This window comes from Peromyscus eremicus, chromosome 1 (genome assembly GCF_949786415.1).
Source record: "Peromyscus eremicus chromosome 1, PerEre_H2_v1, whole genome shotgun sequence".
Taxonomy (NCBI): Eukaryota; Metazoa; Chordata; class Mammalia; order Rodentia; family Cricetidae; genus Peromyscus; species Peromyscus eremicus.
This window is the reverse complement of record NC_081416.1, coordinates 123,887,879-123,913,146: the sequence shown is the minus strand read 5'-3', so window position 1 is coordinate 123,913,146 and position 25,268 is coordinate 123,887,879. Positions and strand designations below refer to the sequence as shown.

Genomic DNA, 25,268 nt, shown 5'->3' with positions numbered 1-25,268 from the left:
CCTAAGGGCCAGGTACAGGGGCACATACCTGGAAGCCCAGTGCTGGGTTGTAGGGAGACATGTGGAGCCCAGCAGCATGCTGGCCCGCAGGTTCAGCCGCAGAGAGACTTTGCATGGAAAACCAAGGTGGAGAGGAAATGAAGAAGACACTAGCTGTTGATCTCTGACCCCCACATGCACGGACGTGAATGTGTACCCATACACACACACACACACACACACACACACACACACACACACACACACACACACTCTTGCAGCTGCCTAGGAGACTCCTGGGTACCTCTCCCTAGTTGTAACCTTCAAGGACAACTGTGGCTCTAGCTTCTTTTATCGTAATGGACAATTCTTCTTTTTTTTCCAAAGTCCCATAAATACATTCTCTTTGTGTGTGACATATTTAAACTCATATCCATTTACATGGAAGCCCGTGTGAGAGTTCGTCCTTTCCCAAGCTGTGTGGTATAGAATGAACAGTCTATAGTTTATTTACCCATTCTGCTGTAGACAGACATTTGGGTGAGCTCCAGTTTGAGACAATTATGCATAAAACTGCTCGGAACGTTGTTATATATGCATATGTAAATGAGTGGACCTAAACACTCCATTCTGTTGGATAAGTGCCCAGAAACAGAACTGATGGATCACAGCACAGGCATATGCTGAGCTTTAATGGATGGTGCAAAAACTGCCCCGAGCGGAGGCTCCCTCGTGCATTCCCATCACAGTGTGGGTTCCAGTTCCTCCTCATCCTCCCCAGCACTCGGGGCTATCATCTGGCTAGTGTGTCAGAGCGCCCCCTTGAGGTTTCAATGTGCATTTCTGTCAACATGCTGGCCAGCATCTTGGCATTTATCGGCCATTTTGGGAAGCAACAGGAGGAATCTCTCTCTTTCCTTCTCCGTGTGTGTGTGTGTGTGTGTGTGTGTGTGTGTGTGTGTGTGTGTGTGTTTCTATGCATGCACAGGTGTACATGGGTGTGTGGAGGCTGGAGGCTGAAGTCAGGTACCTTTATCTATGGCTCTTCACTTTATTTTAAAATTTTCTCCTATTTTATGTATATGGGTAGCTTACCTGCATGTATGCTTGTGTTCCACATGTATGCCTGATGCCCACAGGCCAGAAGAGAAGTGCTGAATCCCCTAAAACTGGAGTTATTAGCAGTTGTGAGCTACCATGTGGGTAGTGGAAACTTAACCTGGGTACCCTGAAAGAGCAGCCAGTGATCTTAACCTCTGAGCCATCTTTCTAGCCCCTCCACCCTTTTTCTGAGATGGGTTGCTTACTGAACTCAAGAGTTTACCTATTGGCTAGACTGTCTGGGTTTGATGCCTAGCACCCCCATGGTGGCTCACAGCCATCTATAATTCTAGTTCAAAGGGATCCCACGCCCTCTTCTGATCTGCAGGCACCTTGAATGCATATGGTGCACACATATCCATTCTGGCAAAGCACACATACCTGAAATAAAGCAATAAACCTTTGAAAAAATAACTCCTGGGGCTGTAGAAATAGTTCAATTAGTAAAGTCCCTGCTGTGGGTTTTATGTTGCTAAGATCATTCCTATAGTCTAATAAAAATTTACTAATCTCTTAAGATGGACTTTGATTGCTTCCTTCCATCATTACGTACTTCACGGTCTCCCATTTATATCAATCAAGTGACATCCTGGTCTCTCACAATGCTTCCTATATATACTTTCTACTTTTGTTCTTGATGATGATGATGATGTTGATGGCAGCTGTGTGTGTCATGGTACCCATGTGGTCAGAAGACAACTTTAGGAGTTGGTTCTCTCCTCCAACTGTGGGTTCTAGGTATCGAACTTGGGTCATCAGCCATGAGCAACAAACAAATGCTTTCCCTGCTAAGCCATCTCACTGGCCCTACAGTATGTTTTTCATATTTGCCTCAAGTGTGAAAAATCTCATTCCAAAATTCCTTGTGTAGAAAGGCCACAGGTATACCACACTGCTAAAGGCTTAGCATAGCCCTGCACACTTTTTGGATCTCGGCGCTTTCTTTGAGCATTTGGGTTTGACAGGAGGGCAAAGAGACCCACTCACCGAGCAACTGGTTGGCAGAGGAAGTGGTGAGGTTAAACTGCTGTTCCAGGTACTTGCCCAGGAAGGCAGCGAAGCCAGCCACCACAGCGATCTCCATGCAGGCAGCCAGGACGATGCAGGTGAACACGGGGTTTGAGAGCAGGTGCTTGGTGACCTTGGGGATCACTGTGGGGAGGGGCAGAAAGTAAGGTCAAGGCCACACGTGTTGGGTGCCCACTCTTAAGACCTCATTAGAGACCCCGTCTTGATGCATTCTTGCCTGTGTCTTTAAACAACACCCAGCGGCACCTGGCGGCTCAGGGCAGAGTCTATCCTGTAGGACATTCGTAACTGTGAGAACTCTGGCTTCAAAACACATACCAACATCCCGCAAAGTAAGCCATTTTCTATTAAAACGGGCCACTCTACCTGGCTTGTTCAACACCACAACTTCAGGGGTTCACATGAGATAGTCAGGCACCTTTTAAGGAATTACAAGATTTTTTTGTCCCCCACTCTGCTCCAAAAGGAAATTGGTTATGATTTTTTATATATATTCTAAATTTTATACATCAAAATATTTAGGTATATGTCAATATGCCCAATATATGAGCAATATTTAGAGCTATAATCTATTTGTACAATGAGAAATATGTTTGAACCTCATCAGTGTCAAGAAAGAAATGAAGCTCTCATCTTTTAGAAAATAGGTATGAACCAAAGCAAGTTTCCCCTCCACCCCCCCATCAGTTCTTACCTGCAGGGCCAGAGCAACCCACGAGGGTCTGAGCTATCAACCTTGATTTGATCACACCCTCCATAGTAACTAGTGAGATCAGCTTGGAGTTTTTGCTGTTCAAGTGTCCACAGCAGGGAGTCTCTGGCTTATAGTCTGGTCATTCAGCTTTTGGTCTACTTCATGGTGCTGGGATAGTTCCAGGATGCTCTACCCTCCCTCCATCCCCATCCCTAGACCTTGATCCCTTCTCAGCTGCATCTACATCTTATACTAGGTCTCTTCTCCCAAACTTTCACCACACACATACCCTACCTCTCAGGTGGGCTTTCCTCATTGTCCAATCTAACCTGGAAGAGGCTCCCAGATAGCCACAGGTGCTTAGGGACTCACGAGCATTGGCTTTTGGCATACACACTCGAAGCCGTGTACCATGTTATATCTCAGCAGAGTCTGAGAGTGGTGTGCAGAGGCTGTATGCTTCCATCTCATTTATGGCACTCTACTTCCCTTACAATAGGTTTCATAAGCCATCGAAATTTCCTCTTTTATCAGTGCTTCTAAAAATCGGAGATATGTCTTTGCACTTTGAAAATAAGTACATTGCTTAGGTTTCCAGTAATTAGAATCCTTGGCACATGGTCTTCAACCAGCTTTCCTCAATGATGCTGTGATGGTATATCCTGGATGATGCTAGATCAGTCCTGTCTTTTCAGCATTAACACCTTTACTATTTATTGAGTGTGTGTATGTGTGTGTGTGTGTGTGTGTGTGTGTGTGTGTGTGTGTGTGTATGTGTGTGTGTGTGAATGCAGATGCATGGATGCCAAGGCATGCCTATGGAGGTCAGCCTTGGCTGTCAGTCCTTGTCATTCACTTTGAGACAGTCATCTCCTTCTTGTCTACCTGCCACACATACCAGGTTCAATTCTGCAGAGCTTCTGTGGAGTCTCTTGTCTCCGCCTCCCACCTCCAAGAAGTCAGAAACTTGTGCTGTTCATCCAGCCTCTACACAGATTCTGGAGATTCAAACTCAGGTCCTTAGACTTGCATGGCAAGCACTTTTACCCACTGACCCATCTCAGACTCTACACATTTATTTGGGTGTCTCTGCTGGACACCAAAATCTATACATGCTCAGATCTATGATTAAGAACAGTATACTGCTTGTCTGTAGCTCACGCCCATCCTCTCATGTACCTTACGTCATCTCTAAACTACGAACATCAAGTACAAGGCGAATGCTATGCAAGCAGTTGCTAGAGCACATTATGTAGGGGACCATGATAATGACGAAGTCTATACTTGTTCAGTACAGATGCAGCTTTCCGTGGAGTGCATTTCAAGCAGCAGTTGGTTAGGTCTGTGGATGTAGGACTTACACAGATGGAAGCCAGTGGTATTTACAAAATAATTAACCAAATAGAGCTGATTCATCAAGTGCTATGGCTTAAGACAAGTAAACTGATTTCAAGTAATTTGAAGACATCTTGTGTAAATCATAAATAATTCTCTATAAATAGTAAGGATAGAGGTGAGATGTAGGTTACAGCAAACATTGTCCAAGTGCCGGGCTGTGATTAGACTTGGAGCTGGCTGGGAATGTGGCTCGGCTGGTAGAGTGGCTGGCTTCGCATGCACACAGCCTTGGGTTTGATCTCCAGGGCTGCACAAAGCAGGTGTGGGGGCACACGCTGGTAATCCCAGCCCCCGGGAGGTAGAAGCAGGAGGATCAGAGTTCAAGATTGTTCTCAGCTATATAATGGGTTCGGGGCCAGCCTGAAACACATGATATCTTGTCTCATGCAAAAAAGGAGCATTATATTTTGCTATGCTCGTATTAATAACAAAAATGAGGCATAGTGGCAGGGTGTACTGGTTTCTCCCTGTGCACATGGAAAAGATCAGACACAGAGACTCCTGTAAAGTCAGACTAAGTGTTAGAGAAACCCAATGAAGGGCCTGTGGCTATGTTAAATAAAAAGGTGGGCTGAGAGCCCAACCCTGCACTCCAAGGTGATGCGTTAGCCAGCTGTCCTGAAGAAGAGAGCTAATTACACAGGCCCAATTGCATCTCCTAGGAGACAAAACCTCCAAATGGCCCATCTAATTAGAATAAAATAATAATAGGAGACACATAAGTTTTTAATAACGTTAACAGACAAGCTCAATGCATCAAAATGACAGAACAATAGGCCAGGGACTGGCAGGCATACAAAACTTAAAATTTATCATCTCTGGGAAAGATACCAAGTTTCCAAAGTGAAACTCTCCAGAGGCGGGGGGGTGGGAGGGATTGGAGGGATTTAGCTATAGCCGTGTGCTGGACCAGATGACTGGAAGCCTGGGATTACCGTGGACTGAGCCCTGGATCCGACATCCAAAGGGACACAGTCAACAACCAGAGTTGGTGGCCTCGGCTGTTCTACTTGTGTTTCTGAGGCTTTAGGAAGGCAGCTTTGGGGTTAACTGAATGTGCAAAAAAAAACATTAAAGCCAAAACTTTACAAAGGGTATGAACAAAGATGGTAAACAAGCAGCTTCAGGTCCCTGGACTTGAAGCCCGTACATTGTGCTTAGAGTCTCCCGGTCTTTATGGGCACGCTGTGTGTATACTTTACAGGCCTTTAAACATTCATGGCAATCTGACTTTTAGAAGTATCATTTCAAATAAATGCCTAGGAGTGTTTGCTTTTAAAATCTGTGTTTAAATGTTAAGAAACTTACCTTTGTTAAATCCATATTGTTTTTAAGTACTGTACAAATAGTCAGAGAACTGTTGACTCTCCAGCATTTAAAGTGTAGCTTAACCAATGCAGAAAATGACCACAATGGGCATACACAGAGGGCGATTTGTTCTTCACGGACAAAGGTGCTTTGGGTATTAAGACTGCATCATGGTAAGTCGCTACTGATGGGCCAAGGCAAACTTGAGACAGGGTGGGCCAAGCATGAGGCTGTTTTGTACCCAGAATAAGGGGCTGGTGGGTCACAGCCACACACTGTAGAGCGAGCAGTGCAGATCACACCACGCCGTCACAGCACCTCCCTGGAAGGGGTGAGGATGAAGCACAGTTCTGGCTGCTGTTGTGTCATGGCAGACACCACTGTTTGGTGTCTAGGCTCTTTCAGAAAGATGACATCTATTTGGGAAAGCACGGCCAACAGTGAAGGGAGCAGGTTTGGGACAATCCAGCTAGATGGTTCTCCACCATGCTTTCCCTGTAGCTTTCATTCCCTCCGTTGGAGGGCAGGCTCTGCCGAGTGGGACTCCAGAAGAATGAGGAGCTTTGCACCACCCCCCCCCCCGGACCACACCACCAGGAGCCTCCGACAGCAAAGTTCATCTGGCTCCCAAATGACACGGATGATGATTTGAGTCAATTACTTCATCTCTTTTGACCTCAGTGTGGCCTTAATTGTCATCAGAATCCTCCTGATCTGTTTGAGGGTAGGAAGGGCTCTGGCCCCATGAAGGCGATTCCAGTTAACAGAACATTTCCATACTTCTGCAGGCTTTTAATTATTCCGGAGTTCATTCCATTCTGCAAGAAGGGCTCCTTGTTAAGACAGGAGCCTTCCTGCTTGTCTTAATGCCTAGTGACTAACTTCTCCTTCAATTAGATGTGAAAATCATTCAGTTCAAGAATCACTGGACTGAAGGAAGGCTGGGACACCTTACTTGCATGACCCTTTTCTCTCTGTAGCCCAGCTGACTGGCTTCCAGAAATGACAGCTTCCTCCGGCATTCTTCCTCCCATCCACAATTTTATGGCAACAACTTGTAGCTATCAAAAGCTGACTCCTTTTTCACAGGTTCAGCCCACCTTTCATACCCCAGCTTGGCAATGAGGCCTTAATTAGCTTGATTGTGGGGCTGTCCTAGTGCTTCAGGTGGCCTGCTAAACCCATTAAAGCCAGGCTTTCAGGGAAGGAGTGGCTCATGAGTGGCCCAGTCAAGCAGAGACTGCTGGACCAGCACCACAACAGGCCACTGGACACCTGCAGCCTCCTTTAGCCATTTAATTCTCCCTTACTGAGTTGGCCTTGGTACTGGAGCTGAGGTGTAAAGGGTTGGATTGAATCCTGCAATTCTACCAACTGGGGAAACCTTTCCAGCTCTCCCTGGGAGTCCACTGCTGTCACAATAGGATGCTACAAAATTGGAACTAGCCCAGGGAAGCTGGTTCCATGGAAAGCATGCTGCCTACTGTGAGCCCTCAGAAAACACTCCTGTGGGACAGAGGATTGCCATTCATTGGTGGGTCCCAATCCACCAATGGGCAGATCTGGGGACACCCATGTTATTAGAGCCTTGTCTATGCCCTAAGTGTTACTGCATATAGTGTCATTAGCATATTGCCAATGTGCTAATGTCATCCTAAGTGGTTACTATCAACACACTGACTCACAACACAACCCTCACAATAAACATGAGCTTGGAACCACTGAAATGCTTCATTTACAAATGAGGAAACTGAGGCAGAGAGAGACTGGTTCCACAATGAGAGAGACTTAGTAGAAACTCCAGCCCCAGCAACAGTCACCACAGCACACACTTGTGATAAGTGTGTTGTTTTGTTCTGGATTCTCTGAGCTACTATTTTTATTATGAAGACTAAGCAAGCAAGCTGGACCTGCAAATAAGAAGTACAGCTTCACTCTCACAAATAACAGTGAAAAGTCCCATTGTCTTAGCCACTTTCCTACTGCTGTGTTAATAAACCATGACCAAAGAAAGAGTTTATTTGGGGCTTACAGTTTCAGAGAGTAAGTCCATGACCATTATGGAAGAGAGCATGGTGGCAGGTAGGCATGGCATTGGGGCAGGAGTAGACAGCTCACATCTTGAGATACAACCACAAGTCAGAGACAGAGAGAGACAGAGAGAGAGAGAGACAGAGAGAGAGACAGACACAGACACAGAGAGCTAACTGGGAATGGCATGGGCTTTTAAAAATCTCAAAGCCCACCACCAGTGATATACTTTCCCTGACAAAGCCACAATTATTATTATTATTATTATTATTATTGTTGTTGTTATTTTACTTTTTATTGATTCTTTATGGATTTCACATCATACATCCCGATCCCTTTCATCTTCCTGTCCCTTTGCACCCACCCTCTGCCCCTGCAGCCTGCCCACCAAAACAAAATAAAATTTGAGAAAAGGAAAGAAAAAAAAAATCTCATTGTGAAAGCCTCAGTGTGACACAGTGAGTCACACAGTGTACCCTTCAGTCCATACATCTTTACTTGCAAGTGTTCACTGCAATGAGTCATTGGTCTGGTTTGAGGCCTCTGACTTCTGCTGGGCCCTCACTGGGACTAGTCTTGGACATCCTGCTGTTGTCCTGTGTTATGGAGATCCTGCAGCTTTGGATCTGCAGGAGTGGCCCCTTCACATGCTCCAGCAGATCATAGATGGGGTGGATGTTGGGCTGGGCCAACATATAGCCCTGGTTCTGGGTGTGGGTGGTAGCTGGGTTGGTCAGCCCACCAACTCTACCTTATCCTCATCACCAGGGAGAGCTTTTACTCACCACCCCAGCAAGTTCACCTTATGCAGCAAGTAGTAAGGTGCAGGACCAGATCTCCTGGTTTCAGGCTCTCGGGGCCAACCCAAACCCACAGCACCAGGGTCAGCTCTATTGTGTTGCCCAGGTGAGGTGCAGGGTCCACTCTCCCAAGTGCTGCAGCTGGTGAAGGGCAGGGCCTGCTCTCTCATCTGCCACAGATGGCAAGGGGTGGGTGAAAGGGGGAGAGACTCTTTCCCTCGCCCTTGCCACCACATGGGGGGTGGGGCCAGTTCTCCCACTTCCACACTCTCAGGGCTGGCTCACCCATGCCTCTGCCAACAGGGTCAGCTCCACTATGCTTCCCAGGTGAGACGCAGGACCTATTCTCCTGGGTGCGGCAGCCAAGGCCACACTTACCAATCCTTCCCAAACAGTTCCACCAACCGGGGACCAAGTATTCAAATACACTAGCCTATGGGGGAATTCACTTTCATTCCACCTAACTAAAAAAAAAATGATCTGCTGTGTTGTGGACCTGGGACTTAGTCCAAGATTTTTTTGAGGAAAGGAGCTAGGAAAGAGGGAGGGGAAGGAAGAAATAAAAGAAAGAGTTGAAGGGCTGAAGGAGGAGCTCAGTACCATAGAAAAAGTTTGCCTGAGGAAAGTTGTATAACATCAAGTCAGGAACCATGCTCTAAAGAGGCAGGCGCTGTGGCTTTAGATTTTGGATTCAGGACTTGGTAGGTCTGTGGCTCATCTCCACCTATCCGTGAAGATGCAAAGAGATCCAAGATCAAGAAGCATATGATCCAGCATCCCGGGCACACAGGCAGGAACTCAATGAGAATCAAGACGAATAGGCAGAAGCGAGGCCAGCTGAGGGATATCTGGCATTTGTACAGTGTGTTATGCAGTCACCAGGCTTGCTTTGGTAATTCGTCTCTATGAATGGACCATTGAGTGACAGTTGGGAAAAGACTGGGGCAGGGTTACCATGGCCATGGAGGTATTATGTTGAGTCATCATTGGAGTCAAGGGCTTCCCCAGTAGAGGCACCTCCTCCACAGAGCCAGTCATCAGGTCAGGTTAGGAGTCGAGTATCCTAACTCACTAGCCTTCCAGGACTTGGAGGAGCCCTGACAGCGGTTATTGTGGGGCTCCATGGAGATCTCACTAGATTACACTCAGTGTATTGTGCTTTAGACTGTCTACTGAGACTGGCCTTGACTTGCTTGCTTTTCTTTTATTCAGCTTTGTTGTCACACTGTTCATACTGTCAGATGAGGAAGATGAGGTCTGCGTATGCTGTGATCATAACCACAACAGCCACGCCTGTCAGCCTTCCACTGCTGACAGAGCACTGTGCTGGGGGCTTTGCCTCCACCACAGAGGCGGGAGGTTCAGCATCACTGCTTCAGACTCAGGGCACCAGGGTGTTTTTTTTTTTTTGTTGTTGTTCTTTTGTTTTGTTTTGAGAGCCCTTGCACAGGAATGCAAAGCTGAGTTCTGAAGGAGGATAAATTTGAACTCACATCTGAACCTTCAGGCTGCCATGGGGATTTGAACTAAGTAAAAAAAAAAATGGTTTTCTAAAAGCTGAGTGGCCGTGAAGCATTTCACCACAGGTGGGACTCAAGAGAACAGAGGAGTGGAGAGAGCTGGAGAATCAGAAATCACCCTAACAGAAGGGATGGGTGGGAAGGAGGAAGGAGGAGAAAAATGGGAAAACACTATGATGGAGGTACTAGAGTGATTCCAAGATTAAGGGCACACCCTGGGAAAAATGAAACGTTATGACGCAGCTGCCTCCCAGCTGGTTCTCCATGTGCCCAAACCAGAGCTACCATTACTGGCAACAGTGCCTAGCCTCTTCCTGTCTTTCCCAGGTGAAGAGCTACCTGAGAGCAGGGATGAAAAGACCAAGTCATCATGTCCCAAAGAGAATATGTCTAACCAATCCAGGGGGCAGAGCGGGCTAAGGAATCCGATAACTAAATGAGTGAATGCATCACAAAGGTTTGCAGGGAGCTCTTACAGGCTTCTGAGAGACAAAAGGCAAACCTATGACCAAACGATGAGTGAATTCCACAGGTTCATGTCTGTGGAGGAGGTGGGGACGATGAACTCAGTGAAGATAAATGACGCCTTAGCTCTGGCATCAGAAATCCAGAACATGTGTCTCTTCTCACTCCCACGGACAATTCTGGAGATGTCTAGACCATTCCCTTCGTTAAGAGTAGAAGAAAGTCCAGGTACAAGAGGAGCCCAGCAGTGACCAGAAATTTTCTGGAAGCAAGCATCGATTACACACTGTCCTCATTCTAGGCAGCCTATGGCTGCAGCTATAGGTCTACTGTGGCCATGCCAGTAAAGCTGAACCTGTTCGCTAGTCTCTGCCCTGACCTCTCTCATTACACTCTTGGAGGAAATAGCTCCCAGGTGTCCTGTCCTTAGAAGGAGACAGGTACAGGGCAATGCTTTCTTTCTTTGTAAGAAGGAAGTTGTGGCCTGGGTGAGCAAACAGGAAACCACGGGCCCCAAATAAACACTTAGAACGAAACCTAAGTGTGAGCTGGTGTGTGTGAACTGGTGTGCACTGGCCAGGGCAGGCACAGCTAAGAACTGGTTGATTTCATTGGTTCTTTTGGGACCACCAGGAGGGTCTAAGGGAAAAGGAGTGGTGGGCCACTTGCGCAAGTCCATTTGAAGGCAAGAGCTAAGAGTCAGGCTATCGCTCCACACTGCGGTTAGTTACCCAGGGTCTTCCCTTTCCACAGACGGCCTGGGAAGCACAGGCTTACCCAGGAATGACAGAGATGACAGGAGAAAGCGGGATTATAAGCAGCAGCTGCTTCTTCAGACCCAAGCGTTGTATCTTTCCAAGGCCAAGACAGCAGAGAGAAACTGACTTAGATAATAATGAGTCCCATAAGCAAACAGGCACTTTACTTCACACCTGCGTCTAAAAACTTCCTCTGTGAAAACGCATTCTGCCCAGGTGGCACACAGGGCTTGCTGTCCCTAGTTCTACTGGAAGTGAAAACCCAGCAATGTGAGAATTCATTCACGGAAAGTCTACAAGGACAGACAGAAGCGTTCTGGTAAAGCAAGTGGATGCACAGTCCACCTCAAAACCAAGCCCCTACCTCCTCTTGTTTGCTTGTAGCAGGATTTCATGGTACTCAGATCACCCTGGGAGTCCATCCTGCCCCAGCTTATTTGTGACAGAATTCTCTCAGCACTTCAATTTATGTAAGTCCAACTATGGGGAAGCAGGAGGGAGGAGCTGTAGGCAAGCCTGTAGGGTGTTTCCTTAATTAGTGACTGATGGCGGAGGGCCCAACCCATTGTGGGTGGTGCCAGCCCTGAGTTGGTGGTCCTGGGTTCTATAAGAAAGCAGGCTGAGCAAACCAGTAAGCAGCATCCCTCCATGGCCTCTGCATCAGCTCCTGCCTCCAGATTCCTGCCATTTCTGTCCTGACTTCCTTCACTGATGAACAGCGGTATGGAAGTTTAAGTCAAATAAACCCTTTTCTCCTCAACTTGATTTCGGCCATGGTGTTTCATCATAGCAATAGTAACCCTAACTAAGACAACATGCTTGTTATGCTAACACCTGGAAGGTAGAGACAAACAGATCTCCCTGTGTCTTGCTGGCTAGCCAGCCTAGATAAATCTACCAGTTCCAGGCTAGTGAGAACCCCATGTGAAAAAAAAACAACACAACAAAACAAAAAACAACAACAACAACAAAATCTGCAGATGGCTCCTAAGGCATGACACACGAGGTCATGAACTCTGGCCTCTACATTTACGTGCACATATGCACATGTTCATCAGCACACACATATGAACTTGCCTTCCCCCTCTACCATGTGAGAAGGTCGTGGACAGGTTCCAACCTGTTTGGATAGCCACTGCTTTCCTGATGGTGCTGATCTGTTCCAAAGATCCCCCTCTGGGAGATGCTACCTTCCAGTTATTTCCTTTTGCTTATTCATTCAACACAATCTGACACACCAACCATGCCCGGCATCATGCTGGGTACCCTCTTCTGTTTGGCTCAGTGGCTTTGTTGAACTAGCCAAGAAGAGAGCATCCCATTAAGGGGCACTCCAGTGCTGGTTCCCAGCAGGCACTCTATGATAAGAACACTATGAACTCACTGAGCAGCCTGGTCCCTGGGGAATCATCACCAAACTCCTGTGATACAGCAGGATGTAAGGCACAGCCTGGCTCAAGACTGCCAGTGTTTGGAAAGACAGATTGCTTCGTTCACCACGGAAGCAAGAATGTAGAATTTCACAGTCTATCTACTACAGGATAAGAGGAGAGGGATCATATCATATACAGCATTCAGCAGGCAGTGTGAGCATGCTCAGAGTACTAGGCTCCTCACAAACGCACTTGAATGAAAGATGCAGGGGCCCCAATAAGGAAAAAGTAGCAGAAGCCAATTGCTGAGCTGAGAAGGGATGGAAGAAGCCAGGGCTGGAGAGGGGTCCAGCAGACCCTTCCTGACATGGGTGGGTCACTTGTGGGCTTGTGGCAGCCCATAGACATGCGCAGCTCTTATGTGTTCACAGGTGGGCCCTATGGAAGCCAAAGCCTGGGTGGGTTGGGGTGGAGGTGGCCAGGATGCTTCAGGAAAACAAAACTGCATCGGGCCTGGTAATGCTCCTTCCATGATCCCTTCGTTCCTCCCCTTACCACACAGCAGAATGTAGTACCAGGGTGTCAACAAAAATGGAAGCGTCTCTACCTTCATGGAGGTACAAAGGAAGGCATCTGTCACCCACCCGAAAGTAAAAGGAAGCCATGCCAGGGAAGGGGTCCCTCCAGGAAGTCAAGAAGCTGTGCTTCGGAAATGAAAGGAAACTGATGTCTAAGATGGGATGTGACTTCCAGAGAAGGGCACTGGAAGCATTTTGGAGGTGGGCAAGGGACTGCGGAGTGCATATAAGGAGACTGGGAGACTGACGCGGCAGGACAAGGTGGGTGTGAACAGGGGCCACAGGTGGCTTTGCCACCGTCCCCTGAAGCAGCAGCTGTGTCCGTTACAAAATACATGACGACAGTGGCCAGAAGGAGGAAGGATTCACTCTACCTCACAGTCTGAGGGTACCGTTAGCCACAGCATAGAAGGTGCTACTATAGGCATGTGAGGCAACGGGATGGTCACACTGTTTCCACAGAGAGGAAGCAGAAAGGATACATCTTTTCATTTACTCTGGGACTGAGCTCCTGGGATGGAACTGCCTATATCCAGTGGGTGGGTCTTCCTTTCTAGAAGAACCTTAAAGACACACCCAGAGACCTGGGCTGGTGGTGCATGCTTTTAATACCAATGCTCAGGAGGCAGAGGCTGACGGATCTCTGATCTCCATGAGTTCAAGGCCAGCCTGGTCTACACAGCAAGCTCCAGGACAGCCAGTGCTATGCAGAGAAACCTTGTCTCAAACAAACAAAGACACCCCTCTCCCCGCCCAGAGATGTGTTTCAGAGACAACTCTAAATGGCACCAAGCTGTCAATGAAGATGAGGGGTGAGTTTAGGTCAGGAAGGCGCCCTGGGTGGACAACAGCTGGGGGAGATTGGAGGCAGGATCCAGCTGTTGAGATTTGGCGGAGAAGGGCCACTGAGCACAGTGCTGGGCTGGGCCAGGGTGAGGCATCAAGGCAGAGCTGTGCTCCTCTCACAGGGGGGCTCCACTAGAGAAAGTGCACAGGGCTCAGCTGTGGCCATTGGGAGGCCACTTGTCTGTGGGTGGGTGAAGGGCTGAGACAAGAGCGCTCAGCTTCTGACCGCCCCTCTCAGAGATCAAAGTCAGGACTTGCCCTGAGGATTCTGAGCCTTGACATAGGCAGTTACACTGATCCCAGCAGGTCAGGACCTGCCGGTGCCAGCAGGGAGCAGGGGCTTCTTCCCAGTTCAGCTGCAGCCCCATTGGAAGATCCATTGTTTTGGGGGACGTCTGTGCGGCTGCAGGAGACAGTTTTAGCACACACTGCCGAAAGGTCACTTCGCACCTGGTGATGCCACTTGTTTTTTAAGAGTCTACTCAGTCAAAGAGGCAGCACGGTGTCAGGCTTAAGGAGACAGGCATTGTTTTCCTCACATTGATTCAAGTGTCATTCTTTTCCAACTTAACTTTGATTTCCATATCTGTCCAACAGTACCAAAGGCTCAGAGGGCTGGAGAGTCAATGGGATAATGGACGAGAACAGTTTTGTTGTTGCTGTTGTTGTGTGTGTGTGTGTGTGTGTGTGTGTGTGTGTGTATGCGCGCATGCGTGGGCATGCAGGAACCTCTGTAGAGGCCAGAAGTCGATGCCCAGTGTCTTCCTCTGTTGCTCTCCATCCTATCTTTTGAGATAGAGTCTCTCACTGAGTCTGGAGCTTGCCGATTCAGCTGGACTGCCTGAGAGCCTCGTGGACCTGCTGTCTCTGCTTCCCGGTTACAGGTGTGTGCCACTGTGCCTGGTGTTTTGCATGGATGCTGGAGATCTGAACTCAGGTCCTTAGGCTCATGCAGCAAGCACTTTACTGCGTCATACTCGCAGCCCGCCCACGCGTGCGCACCCACGCACGCACACGCTCATACACTCACGCCGTGTTTATTTGTTTCTTCATTCATTAAAGTGGCGCCACTTCATGCCAGGCACTGCCTCACACTGTAAGTGAGGAGATGACAGAGAGCTTTGTTCTGGAGGAGATGCAGAGCACCCCCCCCCCACCTTCCCGTGGACCAGACTACAATGGTCATGTAGTAGTAGGGGCTTTTGAAGAGGCCAAGTGGACGACAGGGCAATATAGCCCACCTTGTCCTGAACACAATGGGACACACACATAGAAGGGCAGGGTGCGTGTGTGTGTGTGTGTGTGTGTGTGTGTGTGTGTGTGCGCACGTGGCATGTGTGCACTCAAAAAAGGGTGCTTTCTGAGGAGGGAAGGACAGAGACAGCCCAAAGGTGAATCAAGGGAGGAAGGATATTGCAGGCAGAAAGGAAAGAGGGGGTGTTCCTGATGCGCTGCACAAACACAGATCACACAAAGCACGCAGATGAAGGGGACAGATCACTTCACTGGGGGGCCAGATCCTGCCCATCAAGGCTTCCCAGGAGATATCGGAGACAACTTCAAAATGAAATGCAAAACTATAGAAGTGACATTGAATGTAGTAACTGGAGGCACCACATGTCTATTATAGAAACATGCCTATGTCTATCACAAAACTGTGGGTGTGAGATTTAACATGCCAGTGATGATAACATCGAGTGCTGACTGTATAAAAATGAATGATTTTATTTATTTTAATTATATATTTATGTATTTATTTATGTGTGTGTGTGTGTCCCTGCACACACATGCATAAGCAAGCAGGCCATGGCATGGATATGGAGGTCAGAGGACGGCGTGTAGGAATCAGTTCTTTTTGTCAACCACGTGAGTTCTGGGGCTCAAACTGATGTAGTCAGGCTTGGCAGCAAGCATCTTTACCCAATCAGCCACCTCAATGGATTATTTATTACGCTCTCCCTGAGCTGTTCTCCCCTCTAGATAGCCTTTCATAAATTCCGCATACACTGTACAGCCACTGGGTCCGAGAGGGTCATGCTACATGCCGATATATAACCTATTGGCTTCGAAGGAGAGGGAAGAGGGTACCCGGCACTAGGATGAAGGTGTTGGAGGGGGCACCTCAAATCTGAGGTCATCAGGGCAGAAGCACCTCAGGGCCAAGGCTTAGAAGCAAAGAGATCTGGTGGCCTGTTGAGATCTAAAACTGTGCCTGGGTTTGGCGGCCTCCCACCTGGGGTCAGGGAGGGTGACATCACAGCTTAATAAACCCAAGCCATGGTTTGTCTGCCATCTGCTTTATCATAATGCTTATGTGATGGCTGCCACAAGCTGGGGACTTCCAGGCTACCCTGAAACCAGCTCCACGCTTTCCGTCACTCACCTTCTGCAGAGAGTTACAAACTCAGCTGATGGCTGCCTTTGTGGGCAACAGACCTTCAAAGACTGTTGACAAGGAAGCATGTCCCTTGAAAACTGAACCACAGACCTAAACTCCCATTATCGTGATAGGGTAAGCACCCTGTATATGGTGATACATAGAAATGCCAACCGGAGACAGTCGCTGAAGGTGAAACCAGATCCCCATGTCAAAGCCAAGTAGAGCTAAATGCCATGACCAAGGTGGCACAGCAGGGGAGTGGCTGAGCCGAACTGGAGCTCAGGATGTCCCACTCCAGACAGGCTCTTCTGTATCACTCTCAGAAACCTGGGAAGGATGCATGGTGGGGTTGAAGGGTTGCTCTAGACAGACTTTCTGAGCATGGCCTGGGACTCAAATAGATTATGCAAGAAGAAAAACCTTTGTAGGCTCCAAAGAGATCCATGAGAAATGGCCATTAAGATTCTGAGATGTGCTGGGCGGTGGTGGCGCACACCTTTAATCCCAGCACTCGGGAGGTAGAGGCAGGCGGATCTCTGTTAGTTAGAGGCCAGCCTGGTCTACAGAACGAGATCCAGGACAGGCACAAAAACTACAGGGAAATCCTATCTTGAAACAAACAAACAAACAAAAAAACAAACAAAAAAGATTCTGAGATGCCATGACCCTACCACAGCCAGGGTCTGTGTTGATGTCCAGAGCTCCTGTTACTGAAGGCTGTGTGGATGCCTAGGGTCTGGGCTGTCACCTGAGATCATGTGGGTGTTTGAAAGCCACATTGCCACAGAGGTCATACTGATCTGAGTGGCCTGTGCTACCACCCAGGACCATGGTGACATCCAGGCCCAAGTTGTTGCTGAAGGCCATATCTGGGTCCATGGTCCTGCTGTAGCTGGGGTCGGTATTGATGTCCATGGCCTGGAGATGTGTGTGTTGAAATTCCAGGGCCATGGTGAGTTGGCCCCACCCTTTGTGGGCCCTGGGAGATCTGGCCTTGTCCTTCAATGGCCACTGCAGCAGGAGAGCTAGTCCCACCCCTCATGGGAGAGCTGGCCCAGCCTTCATCATGGTTTTGGGAGAGCTGACCCCAATGGTGTGAGTGCAGGTGAGTGAGCTGGCTCTGTCCCTTGCCTGAGTGGGACAGTCTCAGTGGAGGACCAGAGTGACTAACTCAGCTACCACCCAGGCCCACATCTAGTGCTTGGGTTGGCCCACCCCAACATCTACTCCGTCTATGACCTGCTGGAGTCTGTGAAGGGACTGGTCCTGCAGAACCACAGCCGCAGGATCTCCAAGATTCGGGTCAACAACAAGATATCAGAGAAGTTTCAGTGAGGGCCCAGTATTGATGGTGTACCAGAAGCCAGAGGCCTTGAACCAGACCAACAACTCACTACAATGAACATTTGCAAATAAAGCTGTTTGGACAAAAGGGTACAAACCACAGCTCCCAATGCCACTAAGATGAACGAAGAGATGATGGAGAGGAGGGAAAGACAGAGGATCAAAGTGGTTTTTGTTTGTTTGTTTTTAATATATATTTTTTCATTTTCTTGGTGGAGGAGGCACTGCAAGGGTGAAGGATGTATATGGAGGGACTGGGAAATGAGCAGGATTGGGGCGTATGATGTGAAATTCCCAAAGACTCATTAAAAATTATGTTTAAAGTAGTTTCCGAGAGGCTTGTATTCCTCTGATGTATCTACAGTGTTCTACTTATTTGTGTTCAAGAATATAAGAATATCCTGGAGACCACTGGGCTGCTGAGATTTTCTTTTTTCTTTTTTGTGAATCGGAGGAAGAGTTAGTGTGGGAACACCAGCAGCACTGAAGGGTGCATTTAGTGAACATGTTCCCGTGGCAAAACCACGCTGCTCACGGGGGAAGATAAAGGGTGTAGATACAGTGGGTTCTTCTCTGTGGCTAGCACCTGGGTGGTTGTTTATTAGCACAATGGTTCAGATCACCGAAATTCCTGCTCTTGGGGAAGTCTTCTGGATACACAGTTTTCCTGCCCTGCTGGAATACCCTCTAGTCCATCCATTAGTGGACCGACTAAGTAGGAACTGCTCATTCTAAATGAAAAATCATGACTCACGGACGTGTGTTCACAGAGATAACCATGCTTGAACCACTCCTGATCTAGTGAGTTCCGAACTCATTGACCCAAAGGCATACTTCTCAGCCCAAGCCAATTACTCAGGGCTCATCTTGACTTTGATTTGTCCTCTCTTGCTGCATGCCTCCTCTACTGCATTATAAGTTCTAGGACATAGGCCACTTAACCATGGTCATGTCCCTAGCTCCTAGAAGGGACTCCCTGAATGGAGTAGATGAAGCAGGGTGGCTGAACCTTATCCCATGAACTCTGAAATTGTCACAGCCCATGGCTCAAGACCCAGGTGAGCTCTGCCTTCCACCCTCCCTGGCCTTCTACAGGTCTGTCACTCCCCGTGCCACTGGCTGTCTTTGATGGCTTGCGGGTGAGGTCTACAATGGCCTAACTCTTTCTTTTCTATCTCTGCGTACCCAGAGACAAAAGGGAGTGTCTACAACGATGGTTTGTGGGAGACAGAGCTATCACCTGGACAAAGAAAGACCTGGAAAGGTTGCCACGATTGAGGGTCAGGGTACTCTTTTGCCAGATCTACTCTGATGCCAGCCTGATGGATTATTGTGGGTCTGGGATTACAGTCATCTGTGCTCTTAAGATAACAGCAGCTATCACTTTCCAACTGGCTGGGAACTTCTGGAATTCGCCAGTTTTGAAGGTAGAGGTAATTTACACCCTTCTTGAGGGGGTGGTCCCAGCTAAGGCAACCCCCAAGAACATACACTAGCTGGACTTCTCACCAACTAGTGCATTCAGAGCTTAAAAAGAGGAATTTTAAGGCCACCAGTTGGCTCACAGCACTTGTAGATACCGACAGAGAACATGGGACCAGACATGACATCAGGTTATTAAATTAGTGTCTTTTCAGAAATAGCACAGGCTCGTTCGGCTCCTCATGGACTCACCGGTTTGATTAAGTGTCTCTGCAGACAGGGCTTTTGTTCTCAGGATGACACTGTGATAGAAGAACTGTGCACAGTCTTAAACTTGTGGAACCAGGGCGGGGAGAAGGGAGCAACCTTACAGCCAGTGTGGAGTGTGACAGTGAAGGACCACGGGGTCTGTCAGAGTCTGGGATTATCAAGCACATGCCACAGATGCACCTCATCCTACAGGTGCTCACCTTGACTTTGATTTGACCTCTGGGCAATGCCGAATGGTGCCCTGGAATGTGGCCCACGTGGCTGCTAAAGGCTGGTTTCTAAGGGGTGACTGTCCTTCCATGCCAGCTTCTCTAAGAGGAGGTACATCAGGCCACCTCATGCCCTGCAGGTATCTGCAGCCAACTGCTCATGTGTAAACCCCAGCAGGTATCCTGGTTAGGGAACGCCACAAGTAGCTGTGTGTGTGTGTGTGTGTGTGTGTGTGTGTGTGTGTGTGTGTGTGTGTGACAGGCATGGAACAGCCTGAGGCTGCCAGGCTATATTCTACTTCACTGTTATTTTCTCTGCTTTTAAGGGACCCGGCCAAAGATGGAAACGACCCAGAAAATACCTCTCTGGATTGACATCATTATCTGCACGTTGCCATTTTGTCAGAAAACCTGCATTCACTTTTTTTTTTTATTTCTCTTCTAAAAAGGTGTAGAGCTTTGCTGCACCCCCAAAATGAGATTCTCGTATATTAACCACCAGGGTTTTATCAACAAACAGTGGCTACCTTATTTTTGCGTTCATTATGTGTGTCCGGTCATAAGTTCAGCACAAGGGTTGCGTGGCCAATTATGTAAAACTCTGAAATCCCGCAGTGGCCCTCCTTTGCCTCACCCCATCACAAAATCCCCACTGTTCTGTCCACCCAGTTCAGTTCTGGCCACTCACCTCTCAGCTGTTGGAAACAGGAGGCACTGCTGTCTGGCTCCAGGGGGTGTCTCAGGACCCCGTTGCTGGGCTTGGGCCTCTCATATTCTCTTTCGGGGAGCATGGCCTGCTCACTCTCCATGGCGGGGTCTGAGTGTGGGGGCAGGGACTGTGGGAACCCAAACATCAAGAGGGACGAGAAGAAGAGCAAGGCACCGCAGAGCAGAAAGCCGCCCCACCAGGCTCCGATCCAGCGCGGGTCATCTGGAGTGATGTCCAGGTTACCTGAGAACAGAAAGGACAGTTTAGTGGCGGGGGCAAGTGGGCTGTGGGGACTCTGCTGTAAGAGAGACGTCCACTGCATGGAGTTCAAGGGCTGGAGCCATGGATGGGGTGGGGGTGGGGCTCTGGGCTGGGAAACTGTCTGTTCCATGTCAGTTTCTCCCATCAGTGGGGACCGAGCATGTTTCCCCCTTAATTTCCTTGTCTGTTCTGTGCTTATAATCTGTCTAAACAAAAACAGTGAGGAGCCAGACAGCTGAGGCAGGCTGGAATTGACTCATCTCGCTGCATTGCCGAGCTGAGTTCACAAAAACACAAGCGAATATTCACTATCCAAGGGTAGACTGTCACTAGGTATACGCTCTCTCACCTGAAACTGTCTGAAATTTCATCCCATCCCTCACAGCACGGAGGAAGTCAGGTTCATAACTAAAAGGGGTGGGTGCAGAATGCAATTCAAGGAAATGGATGCCCGGGATGCTTGGATTAAAATCTTGCCCTTCTGGAGACTTTCTGAACTCTATGCCTCAGTTTACTAATCTGCAAATATCAATGACGACAGCTCCAACCTTGCAGAGTCATTAGTAAGGGCCAGAAAACCACACCAGACATGTGTTCGCATACTTGGCGATGCCAATCTGTCATTTATGGTGGGGTCCTTTGTCCCCAAGATTCTACTGGCTAGGCTGACTCAAGTCTTGAGGGTAGCCCTTGGCTTGGCCCCAGCCCTCCACCAGAAAGCTCTGGCACATCTCCAGTGCTCAAAGGCACCATGTATATTCGAGCAGTTTGGCTGCATGGATCTGAGTGGCTTGGTACCAGCACTTCTTTGATGTGTCAACTGAAGTCCTGGGAAAGGAACAGGAACTGCAGCAGCTTATTCCCTGGTTTTCACTCTACTCTTTACAGCTGCCCTGCAAAGTGGTACGTCCAGCTGGGCTACCTAGAAATGTCTTTTTGATGATCAACCATGCTTCCAGAACCCCAAAGGAGATTCTTGGGGACCTGGGCAATAATAGTAGGTGAGGCAAGAAAAATAGGGCTGCAGGCTGGGACCAGATGGATGGGCAGCTGGGGGAAGAGTGATGATTGCAGGCACCAGATGAGCATTTCGCCATTTGTAAAGTGCCCCCACTCCAAGCCTCTTAATGACAACACCGGCTATCCTTTTCCCAGGGTTTCCTTTGCAGCAGGAGTCAAACACAGCACGAGGGTTGTTTCAGTGAATTTTCCCCATAAGCCTAGAAAAGAGGGTCTTGTATCCTCTCCATTTGGTGTGGAAACTGAGGCTTAGAAAGCCTAGGTTCTTTGCTCAAGTTCCCAAGTGCAGCTTGGAACACAGAGGTCTTCACACAAAGGCCCCCATACTCCATACGGTACCACTCTTAGGATTTCTTTTTAGTCATCCTTAGTCACCTGGCCTTTGTGATCCCTGGAGAAGCTGGGCGAACATTAGATTCCTGTACTCTGTGCGACGGGCCCATGGCTACCAATTGCTCTGGTTATGTGCAAATTGGCTTTGGCATGCTCAGTGGCCCTCACCATGCTCACATGTACCAGTGGCTTTCGCATACCCATGTGCTGGAGAGGGTGCTTGAGCTGCCGAGGGCTGGGGTGGTGGTGCTGAATCCCAGCTCTGCAGCTCACCAGCCTTAGCAACCCCTAGCATTTTCGTCACTTGTGAAATAAAGCTGCCACCCCTGGAGTGGTTGTAAGGATGAAAGGTAACACGCAAGAACCCCTTGGCACGCGTGGGCTCTCTGGATATGGCAGCACTTATTATTTTCCCCTTTCTGTTTCTAAGTATATGAATGGGCATTTCCATGTGTGGGTTTTATTTTTAAACAATATGCCAGGGTACGGGAAATCTCAAGGTGATCCTGGAAGCATCTTCATGCAAATGAGGGAAGAGAAAAGGAAGTACAATCGCCTAGGGTAGCTGAATAGGGCTGTTTTCACTAGTCACTTACTGTGTTTCTTCACCTGCTGCCAAGCAGCGGATGAAAACAAAGAGGAAGGGAGCCGCCACTGTCTACAGGCTCCAGATGTGAGCAAAGACAGAAACATCCTGGCAGTTGTTGGAGGGGAACAAAATCAGGGCTGTGGAGAAAGCCACGGGAAATCAGTGATTCTCTTGGATGTGTGAGAAAACATCCCGGGGAGGCGGGCTGGCACCAGCTATATGAGCCGTCTCTGTCACCTTCTTCCCTGTGGGCACGCATGTACAAAGCCGACTGTCTGTTCAAGAACTGAAAGTCAGCAAGGAACATGCCACCTGGGTCAGAACCATAGCACACCGGCCATTTGGGTCAGGCCAGAAGAGGCTCATGTGAAGGTATGTGGAAGGCAGGATTCACAAAACCACGGTTGGCTTTCTGGGGACCTCTCCTCTCTTCATTTTAGTTACTCAGGACATTGTGGCAGGACAGAGATAGCACACTGAGGGGACACCACTCGGCTTCAGAGTGTTCATGGGGGAGGCTCAGTGACACTCTGACTTAGGAAGACAGCTCAGGCTTGAACCTGTCTCAGAGACTCGTCCACCAATGTCTACACCAAACAACAGTGCATTGTATAAATGCACGTGTGCCTAAAGGTGCCTCCTTTGTGGACGCATGAATGTGCCTACAGAGGCCGAGGCCAACCTCGGCTATGACTCTTCTGGAACTAGCTACTCTGTATTGTGAGTCAGAATCTCTCATTGGCCTGCAGCTCACCAATTTGCCTATGCAGGCTGGTCAGCAAGCTCCAGGGCTTTTCTCGTCCCCACCTCTCCAGAGCTGGAGTCACAGCATGCACCACTTTTGCATGCGGATCTGGGGTTGAACTCATGTCCTCAGACCTGTGGACCAAGAGCTTTACCAACTGAGCTCTCCCTCAGACTCCTCAAATAATGTTTTTATGAGGAATTCAGGCTACTTAACAGTGGAAAAAAAAAACAAAACAAAAAAACCTCTCACTACTTGCATGGCAATTGTCAATGCTCAGAAGACATTGTTCTCAAATAGCTGATATTGAGAAAGATGTCTTTGTGTGTGTGCTGGCAAAGAAACAAATGGCGATGTCATTTACATCTGGATTTCAACCAGCTCTTCTGGATACAAAGAGTATATGTCCCCGATTTGTGAAGTGTGGCCACATACTAGAGTTTTACAGAGGAAAAAGTAAGGAGTAACATGCGTCAATTCTGTCTGTGACTACACATGTGCTGGTGTGTGGTTACCATGCTTCTTCTCCCCAAGAGGAATACATGAACAGGCTACAGTGAACACCATGTCCCCATTGACCTGCTTTGGATACTTGGCAGGAACAAGAAATAAACTTCTACCATTCTAAGCCACAGATTTGGGGATGTATTTGTTACTGCAGCATGATCTAGCCTACCCTGACTACTACAAGTGGCTTGGGAAATAGACACCTTTCTCTGTACTGACAGCAGTCTGGGGTCGGGGTGGGGGTGAGGCACTAAGGACAGCAAAAATGCTGTTTCAGGTAGGAAGTGGGGGCAAAGCTTGAGAACCCATTTATTTTTCTTTCTGTTTCCAGTTCCTATATTGACTTTAAAAATCTGAGCCTGTTGTTTGAAGGTGGCTGTTTGCAAGATGTCCAGAACAAACGGAAAAGCACCAATCTGTCTCATTTACCCAGATACATCAATACAGCAATGGAATAAGAGGGATGATGGAAGCTATGGATCAGAATAGAGTGGGGGCGGGATCTCAGGCTGAGGGGACAGCCTGAGCTGAGGTGGGACATGCCAGGGGAAGCAGGGTAGACAGAGAAAGTGCTCTGCTGCCACTTGTCTGCCCTCGGTCCCTCCAGGAGCTGGGAAGACACAGATTTCATTCTCAGGGAGGGTCAGTCACTCAGAAGGGCAAGGCTTTAGAAAAAGCTGAAACCACAATGCTATCTGCTAGCTGTGCCTGTACAGGATTATGTCCATCATGAGACGGGGCACAGTTGGGGACTCTGCTTGCAAGTGTCCCTCTTTAGAAGACCCATTTCTTTTATTTGTGTGTGTATGTGTTTTGTATGCTTTGTGTGCATGTGTGTTTTATGTGTGTTTTTTGCATGGGCAGGAGAGTGTGAGTCCGTGTGTCCCTGTGAAGGCCAGAACATGATGCTCGGGTGTCTTTCTCTGCTGTTTTTATTCTTTATTGCCTGGAGACAGGGCCTCCCTCTCACTGACCTGGAAGCTCACCACTTTGGCTAGGCTGGCTGGCTACCATGCTCTGGGGGTCTGTGTCTCTGCCCTCCACTGCCCTCCGATTCTGCGGCTCTGGACACTTGCACAGCCATGCCTCGCTTCTTCACATGGGTGCTGGGGATTCGAACCCAAGTCCTTAAGCTCACAAAGAAAGCCTACTACCCAACGAGCCATCTCTCCAGCCCCCAAATCCACTTCTCTAAGAGTTTTATTTTGGCACCTGGTGTCCGGGCCACTTTGATTGTTTTCTAGTTCTGTTGCACAAAGTGAGCAAGCTGCTAACAGCTGTTCGTCACCTCTGCAAAGAGCAAGTGACTACAAGGGGCCTCTCAGGACTTCGTCCCCATTTCCAAGGTAGGAAATTGTTAGGAACAGGAAGAAACCAGCATCCAACTCATTAACAGGCCTACCCATGAGACCGTGAGAAGAGTGGGTCAAAGCAAATTGGGGACAGTCACTTCTTTCTCTTGGGTCATGCGGGTGTGTGAGGGCCATTATGGCCCCCGAGGCATTTTTAGGTTCACGGACCTATTTGCTTAACCTACGTTATCGGACTCTTGCTATGGGACTCGGGAATTCCAAGAGTATCGTTAAGTTACAAACCCAA

The 25,268-nt window shown here is 48.5% G+C and overlaps 1 protein-coding gene across 2 annotated transcripts in view; it reads right to left on the bottom strand.

The window, feature by feature from the left end:
* Slco3a1 (solute carrier organic anion transporter family member 3A1) overlaps positions 1 to 25,268 on the bottom strand; it is a 289,311-nt gene that overhangs the window by 46,614 nt on the left and 217,429 nt on the right. For both annotated transcript variants that reach the window (XM_059272942.1, XM_059272944.1), the window contains exons 4-5: positions 20,194 to 20,457; positions 2,068 to 2,232 (exon numbers count right to left, since the gene is read on the bottom strand). In XM_059272942.1, coding sequence (XP_059128925.1) covers positions 2,068 to 2,232; positions 20,194 to 20,457 — 429 coding nt within the window. The remainder of the gene's footprint in view (positions 1 to 2,067; positions 2,233 to 20,193; positions 20,458 to 25,268) is intronic.